Source organism: Hemibagrus wyckioides, linkage group LG11 (assembly GCF_019097595.1).
Source record: "Hemibagrus wyckioides isolate EC202008001 linkage group LG11, SWU_Hwy_1.0, whole genome shotgun sequence".
Lineage (NCBI taxonomy): Eukaryota > Metazoa > Chordata > Actinopteri > Siluriformes > Bagridae > Hemibagrus > Hemibagrus wyckioides.
In genome coordinates, this window is record NC_080720.1 from 30,522,134 (window position 1) to 30,548,411 (window position 26,278).

The 26,278-nt window shown below is 40.9% G+C and overlaps 1 protein-coding gene across 2 annotated transcripts in view; it reads right to left on the minus strand.

The window, feature by feature from the left end:
• Positions 1–26,278, minus strand: part of kalrnb (kalirin RhoGEF kinase b) — a 76,976-nt gene that overhangs the window by 46,685 nt on the left and 4,013 nt on the right. For both annotated transcript variants that reach the window (XR_009206111.1, XM_058403518.1), the window contains exons 2-11: positions 13,864–13,956; positions 13,587–13,701; positions 10,566–10,758; positions 9,275–9,775; positions 6,381–6,503; positions 5,416–5,607; positions 4,736–4,867; positions 3,619–3,849; positions 1,010–1,132; positions 72–263 (exon numbers count right to left, since the gene is read on the minus strand). Coding sequence is in view for 1 of the 2 variants with exons in the window: in XM_058403518.1 (XP_058259501.1) it covers positions 72–263; positions 1,010–1,132; positions 3,619–3,849; positions 4,736–4,867; positions 5,416–5,607; positions 6,381–6,503; positions 9,275–9,775; positions 10,566–10,758; positions 13,587–13,701; positions 13,864–13,956 (1,895 nt within the window). In the remaining variant the exon portion in view is untranslated. The remainder of the gene's footprint in view (positions 1–71; positions 264–1,009; positions 1,133–3,618; positions 3,850–4,735; positions 4,868–5,415; positions 5,608–6,380; positions 6,504–9,274; positions 9,776–10,565; positions 10,759–13,586; positions 13,702–13,863; positions 13,957–26,278) is intronic.

Genomic DNA, 26,278 nt, shown 5'->3' on the forward strand with positions numbered 1-26,278 from the left:
AAGGTTTGTGTCAGTTTTTTCCTCTGGGGGAAGTTTGTGGGTGTGTGTGTGTGTGTAGGGGTGATGTTTACCTCTTTGGTGTGTGTGTGAAAGGACACAGAGAGATCCAGGAGTAGTTTTCTCTGCTCCACCCTGCGCACAAACTCCTGAACTCTGACCTCCAGGTGATGGGCGGCCGCATAGATCTCCTCCGGGTCGCACTCCCCCGTCTGAGCCAACTGCTCGGCCGCTTCTAACAGCTTATCGGCGTTGGTGTAGGTGTTCTTCAGAGAGAGAGAGAGAGAGAGAGAGAGAGAGAGAAAGAAAGAGAGTTGGAGGAAGGTGGGGCAGAGAGAGAGAGCAGAGAGACAGAGAGACACAGAATATGAGTGGAAGAGAGGAAGAGAGAGACACAGAGAGAGACAGTGAGAGGGAGAGTTAGAGTAAGAGAGAGATAGAGAGAGAGACAGAGTAAAGACAGAGAGAGACAGACAGACAGAGAGAGAGTGAGACAGAGAGACACAGAGTGAGAGCAGAAGAGAGGAAGATAGAGACAGACAGACAGAGAAAGAGAAGAAGAGAGAGAGAGCAAACGAGAGACACAGAGAGAGAGAGAGAGGAAGAGAGAGAGACAGAGAGAGAGAGAGAGGAAGAGAGAGACAACGAGAGAGAGGAAGAGAGGAAGAAAGAGAGAGAGGAAGAAAGAGGAAGAGAGAGAGGAAGAGAGGAATAAAGAGAGAGAGTAAGAAAGAGAAAGAGAAAGAAAGAGAGACAGAGAGAGAGAGAGGGGGAGAGAGATATGAGAAGAATAAAACACTTTAGGATGCAGCCTTATAGGAAAATAAAGAGCAGGAATCATGTCGCATCACCGGATTGTTTTCCTATAACAGCATATCCCCAAGACTTTTATTCCTTAATCATGGATCATGTACAGTAGTAGGGTTTTGGGTATGCTTGTGTTTCTCTTTCTCTCTCTCTCTCTCTCTCTCTCTCTCACACACACGCAAATACACACACACACACGCACTACCTGTGCCACTTCCTGGAAGTCATCGTGTCGTTTCTGTAGCGCTCGTGCCCGATGTACAGACTTCCCCACGCCTGTGTGTTTACTGAGGAACGCCTCTCCATGGTTCTGGATCCAGTCCAGGACCTACACACACACACACACATACACACACACACACACACACACACACACACACACACACATACACACACACTGCTTCAGAATTCAAATCACTATAGACTAATCTTCCATTACACCACAATACAATGTGTCCCATTCCAGTCCATAAAGGATTCACACACAGACACCGTTTTTCTGCTTCCAGCAAATAAAATACGTACCTTTTTATAAGAAAAAAGTTCTAAACATGACCGTTCTGTTCACACAACATCCTCCACACTTTTCTTCTCATCTCATCTCTCCAACTATAAATGAGATGTTTCTACATAACTAGGAAAAATAGCAGAGGTTTGGGTTCCACAAACACTGTGTTGCCAGATCCCAAATATTTAAGTTTTTAAAATACACCGATCAGGCGTAACATTATGCTTAATATTGTGTTGGTCTCCCTTTTGCTGCTGAAACAGCCCTGACCCGTCCTGCACTGTGTGTTCTGACACCTTTCACTCAGCATTAACTTCTTCAGTAATTTGAGCAACAGTAGCTCGTCTGTTGGATCGGATCACACGGCTCAGCCTGCGCTCCCCATGTGGATCAATGAGCCTTGACCGCCCGTGACCCTGTCGCTGGTTCACCACTGTTCCTTCCTTGGACCACTTTTGATAGATACTGACCACTGCAGACCGGGAACACCCCACAAGAGCTGCAGTTTCGGAGATGCTCTGATCCGGTCGTCTATCCGCCATCACAATTTGGCCCTTCGTCAAACTCGCTCAAATCCTTACGCTTGTCCATTTTTCCAGCAACTTTGAGGACAAAATGTTCACTTGCTGCCTAATATATCCCACTCAATAACAGGTGCCATGATGAGGAGATCATCAGCATTATTCACGGCACTTGAAAGTGGTCATAATGTTATGCCTGATCGGTGTATATAAAAGTAGACTTTTTATTTTATTTTTACGCATTTTTAAGAATGAATATTGCCGCAATGCTTCTATACAACAACATAAAAAAAATTCAGAATAAATTTTTTTATCTAAATTTATATGTTTCTCTAATAATCAAGTCAGAGGTAACGGTGGCGAGACGATAATAAACTGTATATTAACGCTTGAATAGGGTTAGGAAACAGCAAAGCCTGACTGGAAACCTGTCCTCGAACCCTCTCAACTGGCGGCCGTCTACCTTCCTGCGACCCTGAAGTACTGTATGAAACTGAAGCGATAACAGGCCTGGGCTCACAGGAAGCTCTCTGTATTGTCAGGAGTGTATTGACCAGCGTCCAAACATAATACAGCAAACCTCCAGAGAGGACGCAGAGCAAATTTCACCCAGCGCTGTGACTCAGCCAACCTCCCTCTCTATATCTCTATCTCTCTGTCTCTCTCCATCTATCTCTCTCTCTCTCCCCTTGACTGTATATCTCTCCCGGCCTGTCTCTCTCTTTCTCTCTCTCTGTCTTTCTATCTCTCTGTCAGCCTATCTCTCTCTCTCTCTGTTTCTTGTGCTAACTCTCTCTCTTTGTATCTCTCTCTCTCTCTTCCCCTCTTTTGTCTGGCTATATCTCTGTATCTCTCTCTGCCTGTCTCTCTCTCTTTCTCCTTTCTCTCTGTCTGTATCTCTCTCCCGGCCTGTCTCTCTTTCTCTCTCTCTCTCTCTCTCTGTGTCTCTTGCGCTAACGCTCTCTATTTGTCTGTATCTCTCTCACTCTCTGCCTGTATTTCTCTCCCAGCCTCTCTCTCTCTCTCTCTGTCTTTCTTTCTATCTATCTCTCTTTCTCTTTGTCTGTATCTCTCTCTCTCTCTCTCTCTCTCTTGCCCCCCCCTTGTTTGTCTACCTCATTGTATTTCTCTCTGTCTCTCTCTTTGTCTATCTCTCTCTCTGTCTTTCTATCTCTCTCTTTGTCTGTATCTCTTGAAATTGCAAGCTTGCCTGAATGACATGGAGTTTGTCTGATTCTGTGTCATTTCTGTGATCTCTCTATATGCCACATTCGCAAAAGTATCTACAGACAAGTGATAAATTAAGACAAAACATTTAAAAAAAAATCTTTTATGTTGAAATCATTAAATCATTAAATCTCTTTTATGCTGTGGAGGCAATTATTTATTTATGCAAATCAATGCAAATTTATCCAAAGGGCTCATGACTGATCATCATATAAGGGGCGTGGTCTCTTCCAGGATGACTCCTTCCATACTGCACCATGGCTCATGAACTGGTTAGATAAGGATGAAGATCTTTTACACTCACACTCAGATTTGAATCTGATTTTTTTTTTTAGGATTAGGGACAGGGACAGTGCTCTCTATCACGATCATCATCATCATCTTCATCATCAAAGTCAGAGAACTGAGAACTGATGCTCTCTGACGCAGGCTTGTTATGATCCAACACTTCTTATTTGTCACCCGTCTGTATAATAGACCTCACAAATTTGTCATGTCTTCTCACTCCTCACTCTTTACGTGTGAATGTGTGTGTGTGTGTCATATTCAACAGCGCACCTGCTGCACGTCTTGCTGGAACACACACAGCTGCAGTCTCTGGTGCAGGCGCAGTTTGCGGTGCTGCAGCAGGCCGTCCAGCCTGCGGTGTTCGTGCACCACCTCGTGCATCACATCCAGAACGGCTCGCACCGCCTGGCTGTAGTCCGCACCCGCCGTCACCGCGCCGGAGTCAGCCTGAGGCTGTGGTCTCTGCAGGACGTCCAGCAGCGTCTTCCCTTTCTGACTCACCTGCAAGAGAACACAGACACACCTCCTGCTGTAATCTCACAAGACAGAAATAATACACAAGAAATACATGCATTCTCAAAGAGCACTGAATTGTGGGAAATCTGAGAAAAACAGTATAGTGTGTTAATAAAAATAAATAAATAAATAAATCTGGGAATGATTCTATTATATGTTAAATTAATAAAAATATATTTTTATTATTGTATTTTATTTTTATTTATAATTTTAAAAATAATTTTTTTAACATAAAGTGACAATAATGAGAATTTAACCTTTCAAATAATTTATTAACCTATTAATTGTGAATATACTATTATATGTGAAAATACTGATGAATTTTTCTCTTCATGAGTCACAGGGCTTATTAATTAATTAATTAATTAGAAGATAGAATAGAAAATTTCACAATATCTTTCTATGTACACTACACTTTTTCTTCCCATGATCTTCAGAAAATTCCTGGTGAACGTGGTGTGTGGAATTTTCCAACATTCAAATAATTAGGAAATTTTTACTACCTGAAAATGTTTAATTTCTATTATTTTAATACAGCTTTAGTAAACTGACTTTCATTTGTTTTCAATTTATATATATATATATATATATATATATATATATATATATATATATAATATATGTTTTATATTTAATACATGTAATATATTTTTTTATATTTTATATATTTAATTTTTTTAATATATATTTTGTTTTTAATATATTCAAATATCTTATTTTTATATTAAAATATATTAAGATATTCAAGGATTAGCATTCTAAGGCACTGCAGGTTCTTCAGGAAGTTTCCTCTTCATTTGAACATCACGATAATATAATAAGCTGCAGTTAAGTTATGTATGAAAGCGTTATGTGCAGCATCAACACGTACCTCGGTGTATGCCGTGGTCACCTGCTCGTACAGATTCTGATGGCTGTGGATAGCCAGCTCCAGCTCCTGCATGGCCGTGGGCAATCCTCCTTCACTGCACGCCTTCACCCAACCCTCCACTCCAGAGAGAAACTGCCAAACCACAGCAGAAATAAATAAATAAATAAATAAAGAAGAAACAAATGCGATGCCAATTCATCTATCTCTGAAACTCTCGACTGATTCAGGATGAAAGTATGTGACGTAGGAGTGAAGAGTGAAACAAACAGAAAAGGTACTACACAAGAGGTAGCATCTATGTTGAAAATTTCTGAGAAGAGTGCAATGTTCTTGTTAAACAGACACCAGTGGAGCAGAAAACAAACGATCCAAATAAGCTGAGTTAGCACATTTAGGTGAGAAAAGATCAAATTTGTTGGGTGACACAAAGCGGGAGTTATTTTCACAGCCACAGCATATTAAACAAGACGAATTCGTGGATGCTAGCGAATAATAAGCGATTTGCAAGAAAGGTCATCCGCGCACGGCAACGTAATTTTTTAATTTATCAAATCTGATTTAGTTTGGATCACGTCTCCAAAGGAACAACACTTCAAGGCTTCATTTTATTCCTGGCTGGAATCTGATTGCAGACATTTTGACGTCTGTTGAATGTAAACGTATTAAAAACCACGCCTGACCTGCTCGGCTTTCTGGTGGAAAACAGAGGACATGGCCAGAATAGCGCTGCGCTCCTCCAGGGCCGAGGCGAAGCTCTTCCAGTCCTGATCCAGCTGTGCCGAGACCTGCTGGATCTGATCGGCGGCGTAGTGACCTGCTTCACAAAGCCGCGTGGCCACCGAGGCGATCCGTGTGATGTTCACATAAGCGTTCTGACAGAAAACGAAGAGAAAAAACACAGGTCATCATGAGCTCGGACTAATTAAAGCTTTTCAGGAGTCTTAGACTATTAAGACGATGCTAAGAATTGCAATGAAGCTCTTCAAACACGTGAGATGTTTTAGAAAAATCTAGGATATCAGCAAATCATTAAACCTAACAAATTCAGACGGATCCCGCTAATCAGATCCGGCTAATTTTATCAGTTCAAAAATTCAAGCTAACTGAAACAAATCCATCGAATCATCTCACTGAATTTACCTGAGACTCAGCTCAAAAACTGAGCCGGTCTTACTTAAACTCATCCCACGATCCAGCTAATTAGAACTTGTCAAAGATCTCGCTAATTTCAAGTTCATGAAATAAAGGCAAGTTCAAGCTAATCAAATTATCCAGCAAATTCCAGTTCAGGAAATAATCCAGCCAAATTGTCCATTTTGTCAAGTAACTGGAATTTAGCAATAAATAACCGAATTTATATGAACCATTTCAAGCTTATTAAATAATACAGCTAACTGGAACATCACAAATAATCAAGATTCAATAAAGTTATCAATAATAAATCCAACATCAATGATCTATTAGTTTAAACTCACCAGATACTTTAATCCAGACAAAAGCTTCAGGTAACCTAAGCTAAAAAGTGAGGGATTAAGCTAATTATTCCTTAAATAGGGTTTTTTTTTTTTTTTTTTAAATCTACTATAATAAAAATGACTGTTTTTGTACACAGTGATATCGCATGCTGATGCTGTAAGAATCCTACCATGGAGTTCATGGCGAAGTGGTCATGCTGCGTCTGAAGGTCAGTAGCGTGCTGGTAGCTCACCCCGATCTCTGTATGCGTCTGTAAGAACAGCTCCTTGTTGTGTCCAATCCACTCAAACATCTACAGAGAGAGAGAGAGAGAGAGAGAGAGAGAGAGGTGAGAAAAAGGACAGCACACTCGCTTAGCAGAGTCTCAAGTGCTTCCTGTTATGAGGCCATATGGTGATAAACGAGCCTCACGGAGCATAGATTATCGAGTTTAACCAATCAGGACAAGGTCTCCTGCATAAATATTTACTACAGAACAGACATATTTATTCAACAGCGGATACAGAAAGTCACGGAAAAATTTTCGTTGCCCGCAAGCCGACGGTAGTACAGGATAAACCGTTTAATTCGCTTCTACTTTCTGACCGTCTCTCACAAAATGTGCAACGAGCAGACGTTATACTTTAACAACATCTGTCTATACCCTGCTGGAGCCTATCCCACCTATCCCCTGTACCCAGGGGTACACCCTGGACAGTCCATCACAGGGCCACACATATAGACAGACAACCACACACACTCACACAGGCAATTCAGAATTACCAATCAACCTACATGTACATGGAGTGTGGGAGGAAACCGGAGTACCCCAGAGTAAACCCACACAGGCACAGGGAGAACATGCAATCTCCACACAGAAAGGCCCCTGCCTGTTCGAACCCGGGACCTTCTTGCTGTGAGGCAACAGTGCTAACCACTAAACCACCATGCTGCCTCACTTTAACAATCTATTAATAATATTATTACAATATAATATTAATAATATTTTATTGGCACCCCTAGAATTAATATGAAGCCTGTCTTAGAGAAAAGAACTGATATGTGGTAGCTTAGTGGTTAAGGCGATGGCCTACTGACCAGAAGGTTGTGAGTTCACATCCAAGGTCCACCAAGCTGGGCCCTTGAGCAAGGCCCTTAGTAGCTCAGCTGTATAAAATGAGATAAATTATAAGTCCCTCTGGATAAGGGCATCTTGAGACTCTTCCTCTAATGTCTATTTTAGAGACTCATGTAGAAGAACTCGGACGCGAAAAATATTTCAAGATTTACTTTTATGACAGACGCCCTTATCCAGAGATTTTAATGTAGCGTGGCCAAGTTAAAACCTCATGGCTAAGGTTTTAGACTAAAATTGTGGTCATTTACTGAAAGTTTGCTTCTATCTTGTCATCTATTTTGTCTATGTGGCATGTCCGAAAAATCTATTTTGTTCCCAATTAATTACAACACACACACAATTCCTTTTGCATTTTCTTTGAATATTTTTTATAGTTGTTAATGAAACATTTTGCCAGAAGGTTTTAGAGAACAAACTATTATGTGATAAATTCAGCCTCATTTTTCTCGATCGTTCTAATAAGTTGAAACGTAGATATCGGAACAATTGCTGTTTATTTTATACAAGCATTTCTATTCATTCTTACGAAAGATGCTAATAATTTTGGAGTCTCTCTGTACCGCTCGTCATAGCGTCCATTCTCTGTCACGCCGCTTCTTTCTCATTTATTCTCCCAGGCTGGAAGTCAGTGGTGTTCTGGCAATATCGACCGCACAGATGGACCGTGCCGGCAGGACCGGGCTCGTGTGAAACTCCTGCTCAGTTTGGGTTTAAATGGAAAGTGAGCTCCTGCGTAATAACCAGCCTCTTGGGAGAGAGCGAAGACGAGACACATCATGCTCATGACAATCCAGAACGTTCTTCACTTCATTACCTCCCTGTTTTAGCATTTGGAAATGACTCCAGCATTAAAAATCCTTAACTAAACATTCCAGCGTTCCTGAGCAAAGAATCATCATTCTGTTTCAATTTCATTTTCGCCCAATTACTGTACCAGGGCTTGTGTTATAATTTGCATCAGTACATTAAGCCTTTATTACCCTAATACACAGGGACAGAGCTTTTAGATACTTAGAGGACAGTTACATCAGCCAGATTTCATCATATCTTATGATGACCTACGAGACGGTAAACACACGAACGGTTATAACTGTGGGACCTCAGGCTAATCGTTCAGCTAGTTACCTAGCAAGACAAGCACATCCACCTATCTGTGCGAACACTGCTGCTAGGCAATAGTGACTAACACAAGATGTAGCCAGCAAGCAGAGAGAAGTTATATCTTCCACGCAGACGTTGTACGACAGTGAATACCAGACCAAAACATCAAGTTTCCCTCAGACGTGTTAATAAAAACAGCTAACGTGACACTGTATTTGCGCTTAGCATTGACTGCTAACTACATTTCCATGGGTTTCCCTGTTTAAAAAAAAAAAAAAACATAAACATGGGATTCATTCATTCTCCTGACGATTTCCACGATTTAGCATGACGCTAAAGATTTTTAATCTATAAATATTTAATATATAAAAATTATTTGTAGTAATAATTTTAATATAATTTTATGGACACAACTTTGTCAATTTATTATAAATATAAAATTGTTGGTTGTTATAACCTCAAACTTATATTACAGTTAAATATGTTTAATAAATACACTCAACTTCCTGACATACCCTTAATCTGTTTTTTTATTATTATTATTTATTTTTTAAAAATTTAATTTTAATTTGTGTTTTTTTAAACATTTAAAAAATAATCTGTGTCGAATAATATAGGTGTTAATGTCTACCAAACCATAAGGATATATGTATCTATGCTTTCTCTATCATAAAAAAGGAAGAATTTATAAATATACGATATGCAAATTGAAACCAACTAGTTCAGCACAGTTAACGACTTCAGAGCTAGTTAACGACCCTAAAAAATAGCTCCAATAAAATCAGATTTCTCTAACGAGCAATCTAAAGTAGTTCACAGTTTTAAAATATTTCTTTCCCCCTGACCTTTTCTGCATCCTGCTCATACAGTCGGAGCTGGAAGCACTGGTCCAACTGCTGTTTGCGCATGTGCCAGGCCTGTAACAGGTGCTGACGTGCAGCCTGCAGTTTGTCCAGCAGAGCTGCGACTTTGGGAACCAGGCTCTGAAAGTCGGGTCCTCCAGAGAGCCGTCCATCCCCGCCGTCCCTGATTTTCTGCAGCAGACGTTGTCCCTCTTGCTCCAGCTCGTCCACAGGTGCTTTGGTGGCACTCTTTCTCAGACGTGCGTGCTCCTCTAGCAGCCTTCGTGCCTCCTCGGCATCTGCGGCCATCTCCTGACGTGAAATTGTCTCCTGAAGCTCTTCTAGGCGCGACAGGAGATGCAGCGCTCCACACGTGAACTCCTCTAGAGAGACACGTAGCTCCGTCCACTCGACGTGGTCGTACTCCAGCGTGCCGTCCAGGTCGGCCGTCAGCTGGGATGGGTCCACCAGTTTGGTCAGACCTTCTACAGACACCATGCTCGTCTGTGAGGAACAAGAGTTTAATTAAAATCAACCACAAATACACCTTACCAGGAAACAACTGAAAGCCACTTTGATCAAACAAGGAACTCTTTATAACAAATAACAGACGTTATGAAGCTTTGGATCAGCCATGTATGAAACTAGATGATGAAGAGACACCAGGAAACGTTTAACCACAGAGCCTCTAGGCTAAGCTAGCTAGTGTAGTAATTTGAAGAAGAAGGCTTTATTTCTGTCACATATACATTACAGCACAGTGAAATTCTTTCTTCACATATCCCAGCTTTAGAGGTTGGAGTCAGAGTGCAAGGTCAGCCATGATGCACTGGCCCTGGGATGGGCTCTAGAGTCCAACAGTGGCAGCTTGGCGGTGCAGGGGCTTGAACCCTGACCTTCCGATCAAAAACCCAGAAGTTTAACCACATGAGGTACCACCACCCCAAAACTCACATACTAACTGAACACAGGATCTAAATATAGCACTTGAAGTCCTTGAGTTCCTGCAGTGGAAGCTACAGTGGCCTTCAGAAAATCCTGAGATTTAGAAATTTCATGTAACGTGATGAACCAATAAACTATTACTATTTCTGTCTTCCATTGCTCAGTAGTTATGCTGTCAGATATGGTCTGCTATCGGACATCTCAAATCTTTTTGAGTCTTGAGACTTGCCTATCAAGTTAAGCAAAAGTTTAGCAAGTCTCTATTAACGTAAACGTGCAATCCAACCAATATATCATGCCATAATGTGTAACAGAGACGAGCACTAAATGAGAACATGCAGTCAAAAACCTCGAATGTGAATTTAGCGCTGCCAAAGTTGGTCTTTTGCTTCTGCCAGAAGTTGTCTGGTTTGATGATCAGGGCCACGCAGATCTCAGCCGGGAACGCTTCCTGCAATGTCTTCAGCAGCGGCTTAATCAGGTCCCACTTAGAGCCACGCATATCAATGATCACGGTAAAGCCACGCTTACTGACATCCTCACTGCACAGAGAGAGAGAGAGAGAGAGAGAGAGAGAGGCATAGAGAGAGAGAGAGAGAGAGAGAGACAGAGAGACAGAGACAGAGAGAGAGAGAGAGAGAGAGAGACAGAGACAGAGAGAGAGAGAGAGAGACATATATAGAGAGAGAGAGAGAGAGAGAGACAGAGAGACAGAGACAGAGACAGAGACAGAGAGAGAGACAGAGACAGAGAGAGAGAGAGAGAGAGAGAGACAGAGGGGGGGGCGAAAGAGAGAGAGACAGAGACATAGAGAGAGAGAGAGACAGAGAGAGACAGAGAGAACGAAAGAAAGACAGACATAGAGAGAGAGATGGAGCGAGAGAGACAGAGAGAGACGGATAGACAGACAGACAGACAGACAGAGAAACAGTCAGAGCGAGACAGACAGACAGACAGACAGACAGACAGACAGACAGAGAAAGAGAGATGGAGAGAGAGAGAGAGAGAGAGAGAGAGAGAGAGAGAGAGAGAGAGAGACAGACAAAGAGAGTCGGGGGGCAAAGAGAGAGGGATAGAGAGAGAGAGAGTTAGAGCAAGACAGGCACAGAGACAGACAGAGAAAGAGAGACAGACAGAGAGAGAAAAAAATAGAAAGTCAGAGAGAGAGAGAGAGAGAGAGAGAGAGAGAGAGTAGTTAAAAGACCAGAACATTTTCATGAAGCTTGTCCCAGTAAAACTGAATGTATCCAAGTCTCCGTGTGTAAACTCTAAATCTGTACTGATGCAGTGTTGAGTGTTTAATTACAACGACTCACATTACGATAAAACAATCCCAGGCTTTGTGTTTTCTCACACTGCAAGCTGTAAATGTAGATTCGCTGGGATTTTCGTGGAGACAGCATCACAATAAACCTGCTCCAACGCAGTGACAAATAAAGACCAAACACAGTGAATATCACGTTTATAAGCGGCAACAGAATGAATTCTGAGCAGTTACCACGCTCCTGCGAAGTGTTTATGTCTTTTTCTGGTAAACTGTGAAAATAACAACACTAATAACAAAGCCTTGCCTCGTTTTCTTTTCACCAGCTACTTGGGAACACTGTATATGAGGAAGGAATACACCCTGGATTAGCTACCTAGCTTATAGCGTCTTCATTTTTAAATGGAACTTGTTCTATGAATTTCGTCCAAACCTTTTGTGACAGTTTGGGTCACTTTTGTGTTTTTGAGTAATGATATGATGCTAGCTAGGGTCTAACATTTGCTAGCTAGCTTAGATTTGCTGATAGTCAGCTATTAAGGGTAACGCTAGCTACTATCAACAGCGAGCATATGCAGCTAAAGTATTTATTTATAAAGATTTTCAGCTAGACAATAAAACAATGCCTCATACTAATTTCCCACTGTGTCTTCATGTAAAATGTATTCACCACATGTAGTTTAGGACACTTGTGTGGTGTTGTGGTATAAATTATGTGATGTATGTGATGCTTAGTGGTTAGCATAGCTTAGGTCCTGGGTTCGAACAGGCAGGGGCTTTTCTGTGTGGAGTTTGCATGTTCTCCTAATGCCTTGTGGGTTTACTCCGGGTACTCCGGTTTCCTCCCACAGTCTAAAACCATGTACATTAGGTTGATTGTTAATTCTAAATTGCCCATAGGAGTGAGTGTGTGTGGTTGTCTGTCTATAGGTGTGGCCCTGTGACGGACTGGAGACCTGTCCAGGGTGTACCCCTGCCTTTCGCCCAATGTGTGCTGGGATAGGCTCCAGCAGATCCTCGTGACCCTAATTAGGAATAAATCGGGTATAGCAGATGGATGGATGTTAGCTACGATCTAACAACGGCTAGCTAGCTTATTTTTTTGCTGCTAGTCAGCTGTGAGCTACTAAACCTAATGCTAGCTACTATCAACATCTAGTATGGTAGCTTCAGATCTAGTATGGTAACATCTAGCTAAATTTGTCGTACTTTTTTCCACACAGATTCTTTCATATATTTACTGTAAACTAGCTGCTCAGTGTTAACTAGCTAGATTTATTAGATTTTTAGATAGAAAAATAAACATACAATGGCTCATACTAATTTCTCACTGTGTCTTCATTTAAAATCTATTCACCACATGTAGTTTAGGAAACTCGTGTGGTGTTGTGGTATAGATTATGTGACGTTAGCTACGATATAACAATGGCTAGGTACCTTCATATTTCCTGCTAGTCAGACGTAACATAAACAAAACAGACTAGACATAATGCTAGCTACTGTCAACACCTAGCATGGTCAGTTTCTGTAGTATTTGTAGTACTTATGTGTTCCTATTTTGCCTGTTTTTCCCACAGCTTCCTTCATATCTACTGTGAGCTAGTTGCTTAGTGTTACCTACCTAGAAGAAAATAAAACAAACATGACAGCTAGTTAGCAAGCTGACCCACCGTAACGCTTAGAAAAACACAGTAAAACACATTACATGTTTCTTTTGAAATATTTATGTGTTTGGCAATTCTGGTGCTATTTACCACAGCTAATTAGCAATCTATGAGACGCCAAGCGTGATGGCGTTGATGACGGTACAAGCAACTTAACCTGGAATTTCTTTACAGCTAATTCCTGGACGTCATTAAAGATCAGCATAAGCATGACACCTGATTTTCTTTTGCCCTCCCGACTTTATTATCGTGCCTGACAGCTGCAGTGACACACCATCTGCTCAGATCAGTGGCTAGTCTCCACTGCCTCAAACATGCATTTATTCATTCTTTTCGAAATCGCTTCACACCATCCCACTAGAGCACCTGGTGGTTCTCACAGTGCAGCTCACACGAGAGGCTCACGTGCACGGCAGAGATAAATCAGGAGTGTTTGGAGCACCTGGGCACGGTGGAGAGGTAGGTGACGAGTCTGCGCAGGTCCTCCTGCTTTATTCGGTCGTGGTTGCTGCGGGCAGGGAAGGTCAGGATGGGTCCTCCTCGCTTATCTCTGCCTCCTGAAAGACAGATTCCCAGTGTTGTGTTAAATCACTCAGCCAACCACATATAACCTCAGAAACATATCACATCTCACAGAAGAATTCCTTTTTCTTGTCAGGATTCATTAATTAACAGGTTTAATCGTTGCATAAAGTGAATAAAAGCAGTCTGGTGCTGACCTGAGACAAAGGCGACCTTTTCCCTCAGAACCGTCAGGACATCAGCAGCCTTCACGCCGTCGTTCCTTAGAGACCCAGCTGAGAGAGACGGAACTGAGAGGAAAAGGAAAGAACAGCAGCTAAGAGTTACACTCAGACAGTGTTATTCAATACTGCATTAATTCACACAGCTTTATTCATTTACTCCTATAAGATTAAAAGACCCTAGGAAAGCAACGCACTTTAAAACAAAATGGCCATGTCAGACTATATTACTGGCAGATTGAGAGATTTCTCCTATCTAGCTTCCTTTGGCACGACTGTCTGGGATCAGAACTTCTTCTTTCAGCTTTTCCCTTCAGGGGTGGCCACAGCGAATCATCTCTCTCCACCTATCCCTATCTTCTGCATCCTCAACACTTGCACCCACTAGCTTCATATCCTTATTTATTACATCCATATACCTCCTCTTTGGCCTTCCTCTTTGCCTCCTGCCTGGCAGCTCCATGTCCAACATTCTCCTACCGATATACACACTCTCCCTCCTCTGAACATGTCCAAACCATCTTAATCTGTCCTCCCACTTTGTCCCCCAAACATCCAACATGAGCTGTCCCTCTGATGGACTCGTTCCTAATGCTGTCCAACCGTGTCACTCCCAAAGAGAACCTCAACATCTTCAGCTCTGCTACCTCCAGCTCTGACTCCTGTCTCTTCCTCAGTGATGGACATCAGGGATTTTCTGGGATCAGAAATGTTTAAAGTTATTTATATGTCTCTTTATTTATTACAGAAGTAATGCGTCTGTTAAAGCTTTGTAGCTTATTTCCCTATCATGAATGCTGACTTGATTATTTATTGTTAAGAGGATTCTTTATACACTTTGATTTCAGAAGTCTGAATCTTCTCACTCTTTGACAACACAATTTTATTTATTTATTTATTTTTTATTAATTGCTGTTAACCTTTTCAGTTTGGGTCATGCTGAATTATTTCAAAGAATTGCATTTCATTAAAAAATTAAAAAATAAATAAATAAAAAACCCTTTCATGCCAGTGAGATCTTTTTTAAAGAATGTAGTGCCTGGAATCTTTCATACCAATCTGGCAACCCTGACTGTTACAATCCAATACTGAGAAAATATTGGCAACATTTGGACGCCTGGACATTTCCTTAATCCTACACCAGATCTTTAGTGTGTATAATCCTGACCAGTCACATCTGGCCACACACACACACACACACACACACACTGCTGACATGTATGCATCCATAACACAGATAAAGCCAGACAGCTGACATTGAGTACACACACTCTCTCTCTTTCTCTCTCTCTCTCTCTCTCTCTCTCTCTCCTTGCCTACTCCAGGGCTTCCCTCCATTTCTCCATGCGGACTGCATAAACTATTTAACCTGAATGAAGGAGACTGTTCCTGAACATGACATGTTAAATGTACTGAGAAAACAGATGCTTTCCGCCGATCCTGCGGGACACCAGAGGATATTTTACACACACAGGCTCTGTGATTTAGCATCGTGTCACCTACAATATCTCTACATGCAAACACATCCTCTGTGTCCGCCTCTGCTTTTCCCTGCCGCTCTGTTCTGCCTCTGACGCTCGCTGTCTCTTTAAATCTTCAGGACAATTTCTTACTGTTGCAATGCATATGTCTGGTTGACAAGAATTCACAATTAGGTTTGAAGATTAAAAAATAAATAAATAAAGCACAATCAGGTAGTGACTTTGTAAAGGTGTAATTTTAACATGTTTAATGTGAATAGTGAGAACAATGGCTTTACAGCGATATCACAAATTCAGAAGAGCAATATGAGAGACACGTAAATACAATGAGTAAAATTCGTTCACATACAGAAAAATAACTTTGATGAAAGTTCACCCCGTTCATAAATACGAAGATTTGTTTCCAAAATGTAATAATCAGCTAATTATTTTGGATTATACAGATGCTTCTGAGATTCTCCTTTTTCCAGAGAAGAACACTGTACACTATATTGCCAAATCTTTTGGGACACCCCTCCAAATCATTGAATTCAGCTGTTGTTTTTTAGGGGTTGGGCTCGGCCCCTTAGGAACTCTTAATGCTTCAGCTTCATACCAAGACATTTTGGACTTGAATTTCATGCTCCCAACTTTGTGGGAATAGTTTGGGGATGACCCCTTCCTGTTCCAACATGACTGCATACCAGTGCACAAAGCAAGATCCATAAAGACATGGATGAGAGAGTTTGGTGTGGAGGAACTTCACAGAGTCCTGACCTCAACCTGATAGAACACCTTTGGGATGAATTAGAGCGGAGACTGTGAGACAGACCAAAACTGGGACGTCTGGCTTCACATGCACATGAATGTAATATGGAGTTGGCTCGCTATAACAGTTTATGGGAATTTTTGACCATTCTACTAGAAGTGAATTTGTAAGGTCAGGCACTGATGTTGGATAAGAAGGTCTGGCTCAGAGTCTCTGCTCTAATTCATCCCAAAGGTGTTCTATCAGGCTGAGGTCAGGACTCTTTGCTTTGTGCACTGGTGTGCAGTCATGTTGGAACAGGAAGGGGTCATCCCCAAACTGTTCCCACAAAGAGCATGAAATTGTCTAAAATGTCTTGGTATAAAGCTGAAGCATTAAGAGTTCCTTTCACTGGAACTAAGGGGCCGAGCCCAACCCCTGAAAAACAACACCTGAACTGAATGATTTGGAGGGGTGTCCCAAAACTTTTGCCAATATAGTGTACGTAGAGCCAGTATGTAACAATTCTGGCTGATCGCATTAGAATATTTTGTTTAGAGAGATAAATCTGTTGTTTTCCGCTGAAAAACAAGCATTCAATTTATAAAAATATTGGAGTTATTGGGTTTCTGATTTGTAAAATGGTGAAAATCAATCTAGAAGGGCAAACATATAAACCTAAATCTAACCACTGCACTTTGAATAAAACAAAGCAGAATTTTCTGCAATCATCTACAAACTCTGCAGCTGATCATAAAGCTCAGAAGATCCATTTTTAATCTGATGAGGTGACCTTTCAGGGAATGACTGAAACGATCTGAAAGAAATAAAAAGCTAGCGTATCATGTGCCAGCGTTGCTCCACTACGTCCAGACTTATTGATTTACACCATGCTTATGCTGCAGACTGGGCCGTGGTGTAACCATGGATTTGTTGTTTGAGGTTTCAAATGACCAGCAAAAAAAAAAAAAAAAAGAGTTAAAGAGTCTCATTCTTAAATCTATTCACAGACCTGCAGCAGACCAGCTTTATAGAAATAGCTGTACATTTGCACATTAATGGAAACATCCCATCAGCCAATCATGGGCAGATGAAGGGTCAAGAGCTTCACGTCAAACATCAAAATAAGGAAAAACATTGTGATCTTGGTGAATTTAATGGACGCTGGTGCCAGACAGACTGGCCTGACTATTGCAGAAAGTGCTGAGCTCCTGGAATTTTCACACACAATGGTTTCTAGAGCTTACACAGAATGGCACTAAAAACAAAAATGCATCCAGTAAGCGGAAGTTCTACAGGCGGCAAAATGACCACTTGCAGCTGGGGTAGAACGGCGGGGTGAGCTGGGGTAGAACGGCAGAAGATCAGGTCAGGGGTCTCTCCTGTCAGTGAAGAACAGGAAACAAACTGTACACGTGAAGACCAGGTGATATTCCTATTACGACCGTGTTCCTATTAAAGTGGCTAGAGAATGTATTCAATACGATTTTTGACAGTCGCTCCAGATGACAGAGGAACGAATGAGGCAGTACAGACTGCTCTATAGAATCATAAATGAAATCCCAATGCATAAAGTAACACACAAATAAAATTCACATGTATTGGCATGGAACCTTTTTGTTATTCGATATATTTAACACGTTACCTTGACTGCGCTAGCTCTTGACAAGGACTCCTCAAACTTTTTATAGCCTGAAACCATTCTCGATTCTTGTTTAATGTCAGAAAGCTGTACATTAGCATCCTTTCTGAACCCCCGGGGTTTGTTGAGAACACATCGCAGGCTAACTTCTCAGCTAGCTTCATCATAGGGAAATGAACTCTACTTCTGCTATTTTGCCTCGCTTCAATCACATACACTGTTGTCCTACTTCTAATAGTAACCCCTTTCTTTATTGTTATGCAAAATATTCACAGGGTTATTTCATTAAGCTCATTCTCTTGGTGGCAGAAAACTGTTAAAACAAATTTCATATCAAATATTAGACCAGAATTTGGTCATTTATTGCAACCATAGAGCTTTGGTTTACACCGCAAATTTTCCATTAATAAAGTTATGTCATGAGTTATTCTACCTCTAGTTGTTTTTCAGTTATTGGTCCAAGAATCTGGACAATCCTTAAGTTTCAGCCTTTAAATCCCAAAGCGTAAGCTGTCTACTTGTAGAATTTGTGAATACGACCCCTGAGCTTCAAGCCTGTAAAACGCTCAGCGTCTGGAGACGGTACGACCCTCTAAGTGTTAACAACCAGTAAGTTCGTCTGGCCCTTTTGCAGGAACGGGAGCACATCCAACAACTGCATTTTCATTGGGTCACTGGCTCCGTGTCAGAGAATCCGAGCAGCAACGGATGCCAAAGCAGCTCACATGACATAATGAAGGACTGCTCTCACAATTCCTCTTATTTATTTCATACATTTTTTTTGTCTTTCAAACTGGGAATCTGAAGGTTCTCCTAATAATCACATACATTAGAACTGGAAGAAATAAACCCCATTGCAATACAAATAATGAGGCAGTCTGAGTCGCGGTTTCCGGCTTTCATTAACCTTCCACTTATTTTCATTGCCTGTTTGATAACAGCGCCATAACATTAAAAAAGGAATGCGTTTGCCGCTCGGCGTTTAAGTCGTGTTAGACAGGAGTTGTGTCAGGAAATTCACACCTACTTCTCTGCAAAGCCTGCAGGGCTAGCACATGCGCTAATGGGTCTAACAGCGAGAACAAGGTGAGGAAAATTATTCAATTACGCATACCAGACGCTGCCGTTCCCATCCTCCACTCCTGCTAGCACACACCACGCGCAAAGGTGCTTCTGTTACCAGATGCATATGGAGGAAAGTAGTGTACAGGGATGAAGAACAAATTCAGTGTGACACAATCAGCCCAGTGATAAAAATAAATAGCAGTCCAATTACGAAGTTACTGTTCTGACTTTTTATATAAAACAGATTGTAATATCTACAAATTCATAACATTTACAGCAACCAGGCATCTTTCCTGAACATTAAAGAAGAAGTTCACTTCCAGAAGAAAAATCTGCAATAATTCCCTCACCCCCTGGTCATCCAAGATGTCCATGTTTTTCTTTCTTCAGTCGTAAAGAAATGATGTTTTTTAAGGAAAACATTTCAGGATTTTTCTCCATATAGTGCACTTCGGTGGTGCCTTCTTCCAAAATGGAGTTTAAATGCAGCTTCAAAGAGCTCTAAACCTCCATCCCAGCCCAGGAAGAAGACTCTTATCTAGCCACACCATCGCTCATTTTCTTAGAAAAATAAAAAATTGTATACATTTTAACCACAAAAGCTCGTCTAGCACTAGCTCTGGGATGCACGTCCACGACGCTATTTAATACGTGCTGTAGGCGGAGCTACAGGCCCAGTGTTTACAAAGTGAACGTGCAAAGACGAAGGAAGTACAAATAAGTCACACGCTCTTTACCAACAGAAAGGTACATATAACTGTGCCATTCCAAACGCAACACCTTTGGAGCGCTCCTCCTTCTCCACACTAGTAAACACTGGGTCTGAGCTCCGCCTACATCACGCGTTGGTTGATATGGTTTCTGTAAGGAGAAATTGTAATTTTATTTTAAATAAAAACGGAGTCTCTGTTGTGAATATTGTGTAGCAGTGAGTAAATTTCCTGCCAGAGGGATAGAGACAAGGATTCTCACTCAGTAACATGACAAGCTGCATCTTTTTTGTTGTTGTTGTAATAACTTCAAGAAAGATAAAGAGAGAGAGAGAGAGAGAAAGAGAGAGATAAGGAGAGAGAGAGAGATAAGGAGAGAGAGAGAGAGAGAGAGAGAGAGAGATAAGGAGAGAAAGAGAAAAGAGAGACAGGGACAGAGATGGGGGGTAAAGAGTGAGAGAGAAAGTGATAGAGAGAGAGAGAGAGAGAGAGAGAGATAAGGAGAGAAAGAGAAAGGAGAGACAGGGACAGAGATGGGGGGTAAAGAGTGAGAGAGAAAGTGATAGAGAGAGAGAGAGAGAGAGAGAGAGAGAGAGAGAGAGATAAGGAGAGAAAGAGAAAGGAGAGACAGGGACAGAGACGGGGGGGTAAAGAATGAGAGAGTGAGAAAGAGAGAGAAAGAGAGAGATAGAGACAGAGAGAGACAGAGAGAGTGAGAAAGAGAGAGTGTAAGAAAGAGTGAGAGAGAGTGAGTGAGGGAGATAGAAAGAAAGACAGAGAGAGTGAAAGAGAGAGAGAGAGAGAGAGAGATTTTCAGTGAGAACACTTTACTCACAGAGTTCATACCACAAAATGATGCAGCTAATGTTTTTATAGCTCTTACACCACAACTGACAACAGGAACTTGTTTCACATATTAAAAGTAACTCTAGATAGATAAAAACTGATGGATTGATTTCAGGCAATAGCTACAGTATTTGATTATTTTTCGCCTTACATCACACCCTGAAATAAAATGTTTTATTTCTTATACATGTTATTATAAATAAACAAACAAATAAATAAATAAATAGCTGTACAACATTAAAAACCTGTTATACACTCCATGTTGATCAGAATCACGTCCCTCATGCATGCATCCGAATTAAACCAAATATTCACACTAAAACGAATCAATAATCATCGAAATATATGCAAAATATCCAGTCCAAAAAAAAACACAAAAAAAACCCACAGTGCAAGATATTAAATTCAACAGGAAATGATGAAGATCTGGCAACCCTTTTAGGGTCCATTGACTACTGAATACAAAGTGCTGTATTAATAATTCATAATGATGGAATGCATCACTTCTGCATGTTTCCTGACGACGTCATGGTGTTGTACAGGAGGAAATGATCAATGTAGGGCTGAAACAAACACATCCACATACATGGAGGCGAAAAAACATTATCAATAGACAGGAAACCTCTTATAGAGAGAGAGAGAGAGAGGGAAGACTTCCCATGTTACAGGATCACAGTGCACCCAAAAAACCCCAACAACAAAACCTCCCAGGAGGACTGGGAAATGGGCTGCGCTCCGTAATCACCAAATGAAACCAATCATGGCGAGGCGCTGCCAAATGGCTGAGCGAACCCGACTCCAGTCAAGGGCAGACGGGATAAAACTCTGACCCACGGGTGCACTACACCCTCCTCTATTCAAACTCGGAGAACAATAGCTGGCACTGGTCTGGTGTGTGTGTGTGTGTGTGAAATATGAAGTATGAAGCATGAGATCAGAACTTGACCAAAAGCCAGAAATGAGGTGAATGAAATAATAGAGCTGGCAAATGTGGACAGAATCGTTTGATATCGCATACAGAGATGATATTGCTCATTAATCTCTAACAGCGGCTCAGTCTTTAAGGCAAATCTAAAGCTTATACCGTGTCCTTAAATGTTACTGTATGGTTTCTATAGTAACCGCTTCTTCACACGGATTCGGATTGGCGGATGCTTCACGTGACCTAAGACTGATGTATAAGATAACAAAGCGATGTTGGTGGTTTTCTGTTAAGATAATTTATTTAGTATTCGTTGTAAGGAGTCTCCAGTATGAGTAGTTATATTTCCTGCTGCAGGAAAGGTTGCTTTCTTGGTTTGTTGATAGATAGATAGATAGATAGATAGATAGATAGATAGATAGATAGATAGATAGATAGATAGATAGATAGATAGATAGATAGAGTGTATTGCAGCGGTGAGACGGTCCATGATGTAGAGCAGTTTGCTCAGGGACCTCCTGTTCCTCACTGACTCAAATGTCTCCAGTTTGTGTCCAATGATAGAACTGGTAAGCTAAGTGATAACAGGAAATACCTTTTTTGCAGACATTTAAAAAATGTAAAAAAAAAAAGAAAAAGAAAAAGAAAAGTAACAATAAATGGATAAAAATAAAATAAAAAAACCATGTCATTTGGAGTTAAATACCAAACTGCAAATTGCTGTGGTGTAAGAGGAATAAAACACTTGCTCTGCACACCGCCGTTGTGGATTATTTTCCCACAACATCACATCCCTGAGTGTTTTATTACTTACTCAGCTTAGTTATTAATTAAACAACAACAAATCCAGACAGGTTTTGGTGATCAGTGCTTCGTCATCCACCGACCGGTCATGACTGCAGAGCTTCAGGAAAGCCCTGAAACGAAGCCAGCAATCATTTTTGGAGTCCATAAATACTTATGCAATTGATTTCGCCATCTCACAGCCTGAAGATCTTGGCAACAGTTGCTACAGCAACACTTCTGACCCTCAGCCACGGGTTTGAGAGAGATCCTGTGCTGCACGGCTGCGGTACTGTACATGCGTGTTGGAGTTGTTTCTCCTCCTCCCTGGAGAATGAGCGATGATTCAAGAGCGATCGTCTACCCTTATGTGTAGTAATGCATGCTGGTGGTTTTTCTTGCGATCCCCATTAAGCCATATGTCCACTACGGATGCTGTAAAACGCTGCTTCGGCAAATCGCTCTGCTTTGTAGTCTGGGTGCTGAGAGGGAGATTTTTTGAAAAGATGTATGAAATGAAGCAGGGGGACGGACAGCAGGTTACTGTATGCGTCCTCTGGGAAGTTGGAACCCGCTCGGAGAGAGCAGGGTGACTTTTGTTTGCTTGGTGTAAACCTCAAACCACAAGCCGTGTTATTCAGACTAACACCATGTGGATTCCTTCTAGAGCAGAAAATCTGCATCAATAGATCATAGCAGCCCTGAAGGGAAAAGCCGAAAGAAGAAGAAGAAGAAGAAGAAGAAGAAGTGATTCTTCTTCTTCTTCTTCTTCTTTCGGCTTTTCCCTTCAGGGGTGGCCACAGTGAATCATCTCTCTCCACCTATCCCTATCTTCTGCATCCTCAACACTTGCACCCACTAGCTTCATATCCTCATTTATTACATCCATATACCTCCTCTTTGCCTCCTGCCTGGCAGCTCCATGTCCAACATTCTCCTACCAATATACTCACTCTCCCTCCTCTGGACATGTCCAAACCATCTTAATCTGACCTCCCTAACTTTGTCCCCCAAACGTCCAACATGAGCTGTCCCTCTGATGTACTTGTTCCTAATCCTGTCCAACCGTGTCACTCCCAAAGAGAACCTCAACATCTTCAGCTCTGCTACCTCCAGCTCTGACTCCTGTCTCTTCCTCAGTAACACTGCCTCTAAACCATACAGCAAGGCCGGTCTCACCACCGTCTTGTACACCTTCCCCTTGATTCTCAACATCACTACAAGCCTAGAAAAGCTCTCGAGGAAAACACCTGTGTTATTATTTACGGGATAAAACACTTAGGAAAGTGCTGTTATAGGAAACAACGAGGCGAAGCAGCACATGGTTTCTACGTTTTCAAATGTTTTATTCATTTTATACCTCAGCAATTTGCCAAAACACCATGTCATACTTTTTATCCGTTAATTGTTACATTTATACTGGCGACCTGTCCAGGGTGTACCCCTGCCTTTCACCCAATGTGTCCTGGGATAGGCTCCAGCAGACCCCCGTGACCCTAATTACGAATAAAGTGGGGATAGAAAATGGATGGACGTTATATTTATTGTCATGGAACATCCATAACACCAAGTCTTGTTAGCGCATACATAAGAACTGAAGTAATTTCATCTCTAGCATCTTTTTTTCTTTCCATCTTCAGGTTAAACGAAGACCTCTGGCGGAAAAATGACTGTCTGAACCAGAGCCCTAAAACACTGGAGACTCCTTCCGGAAAGTTTCCCCCATATTAACGATTATACGTTTTTTCTCTGTTACAGCAGTACACAGTTTTCATTTTACTGTCTATTACTAGGTTTAAGTCCATGTGAAGGAATTGTTACTATGGAAACGATAAAGAGGGCATTAATATAGAAATCTTGTAGCTGGAACTGGTCTCAGAGCCACTGTTAGAGAAAATGAATCTTCTGATTTTCCAAACAAAATATTTGTACTGATATTGTTGTATTTACGAATTATATTTTTAATGTCATAATTATTTTGCTGTTTTTTGAGCATTTTAGGAAGACATTTTTCTATTAAAAAAAAAAAGTACAAGGAGGAACGTTTCCCAGAAATGTTATGGTATAAATACAGGTTTCTGGAATGGTCTCTCCATCCAAATATCAGGATATTGTTGTATTAAATCTTCTAACATTTCTAAATGTTTATCAGGGTGGAAAAAATAGCACTTTTTCTTAAAGAAAATAATAAAAATAAAAAATTCATTCAGTAAATAGTCTTCATTCCAGTCATTACAGCGTCTGGAGTCACGTCTGGATCCGTTGCAGTTTATTACAGCAGAATGAACCAAACTCTACCCCTCAGTCTTGTTCCTTTTCAGACTAACACTCTTAAATGTTCACATGATCCATTGTAAGGAAACGGCAGCTTCCTTAAGAGACACGGGGATGCATGCTTCCTCTTTTTTTACTCTTGGAATTCGAGACCCTTCTGTAACAGACACCCTCGGGGGGGGAAAGCAGACCGAGTCATTCTCAACACGTTTATCATGATGCATAAACATGTAAGTGAGAGATAATACGATTTTTCACACAGGACCACCACGACTCGGGCACACGAAAGCACAGAAAATGATCCACGGGCGATATTATCTGGCTGACTCGATAAAATCAGGAGCACTTTCTCTGTGCGCTTTTTGCATTGGCAACCTTTAGTGTCTCCGAAAACAGATTATTGTCTGTGACACATTTACCCCGTGTAGTAGGTAATCCATGGGAAAAAGCCCATATAAATATATAAGCGGCTTAACCTTTTGGGTTTCCAGGCCACATATTTGGCAACTCCGGAGACTTTTGAGTGATGGCCAAATTCAATTACTTTCCCGTAAAATAAACTTATTTCCCCTGTTGCGTAATTTGCAAATACAGCAAACCGAGCCTAAAGTGACGGATAAATATGAAGTCAGAACGCATGACAGCATTAATTGTGTAATCTCCGTACTCCCGAGAGCAACACCTCTAGAGAGAGGCCAGGGAATCGATCACAATTTGCATATTAGTGACATGAATATTAAACCAACAGCAGAAAAAAGGCTCACAAAATGACAAACTACGGGACACGTTGCCAAACTAGGGATTATTTCCTCCAGTTTCCGTGTTATACAGTACACACACACACACACATACGGTATGATATCAGAAATCTGAATATAATCCAATACGTCTTACAAATTTTGATTAAAATAAGATTATGAATCCCCAAGGAAATTCTTTTGCCTCAGACTGCTTCAGATTACACAAGAGAAATAAATAAAAATTAAAAAGAAATTAAATGTGCTACTAAGACCATATTGCTCATGATATAATATTACTTACATTACTCCACCTCTTTATGTTTAAAAACAAAAAACAAAAAAACAAAAAAGTCCCGGATTGCTTACACATTAATGTCATAGATTTATAGAAATAAATGAATAAATAAATGAATAAATGAATAAATAAATAAATAAATAGATAGATAGATAGATAGATAGATAGATAGATAGATAGATAGATAGATAGATAGGCAGACAGACAGACAGACAGACAGACAGACAGACAGACAGACAGATAGATAGATAGATAGATAGATAGATAAGTAAATAAATAAATAAATAAATAGCAGAGGAAATCCACTCACTCAACATTTTAGGTCGATATCGATCCAATAACAATACGCATGCAGAACTCCACTGTCCAATACATCTTTTTTTTTTTTATCATATTCAATACTCCAGATCAAATTACATCTGATTTCCGATCGAACGTTCTATGGCTCAGGAAAAAAAAAAAACTACTTGTATTTTTTTAAATTAGAGTCATTTAGAATATCACAAGCAAACGTACAATAATTACTGCAGCACTGTGAGCAACACTCGACAACATGTTTAAACATTTATTTTCAACACCATTTACTGCACATCCACAGCACTTTCCTAAATATTTGATTTTTCTATTAATTCAAAAATTCTTTTCACTTAGGTTAGCACTGTTGCCTCACAGAAAGAAAGTCCTGGGTTTGAATCCTGGGTTCGAACAGGCAGGGGCCTTTCTGTATGGAGTTTGCATGCTCTCCCCGTGCCTGCGTGGGTTTACTCCGGTTTCCTCCCACAGTCTAAAAACATGTACATTAGGTTGATTGGTAATTCTAAATTGCCCATAGGTGTGAGTGTGAGAGTGTGTGGTTGTCTGTCTATATGTGGCCCTGTGATGGACTGGTGACCTGTCCAGGGTGTA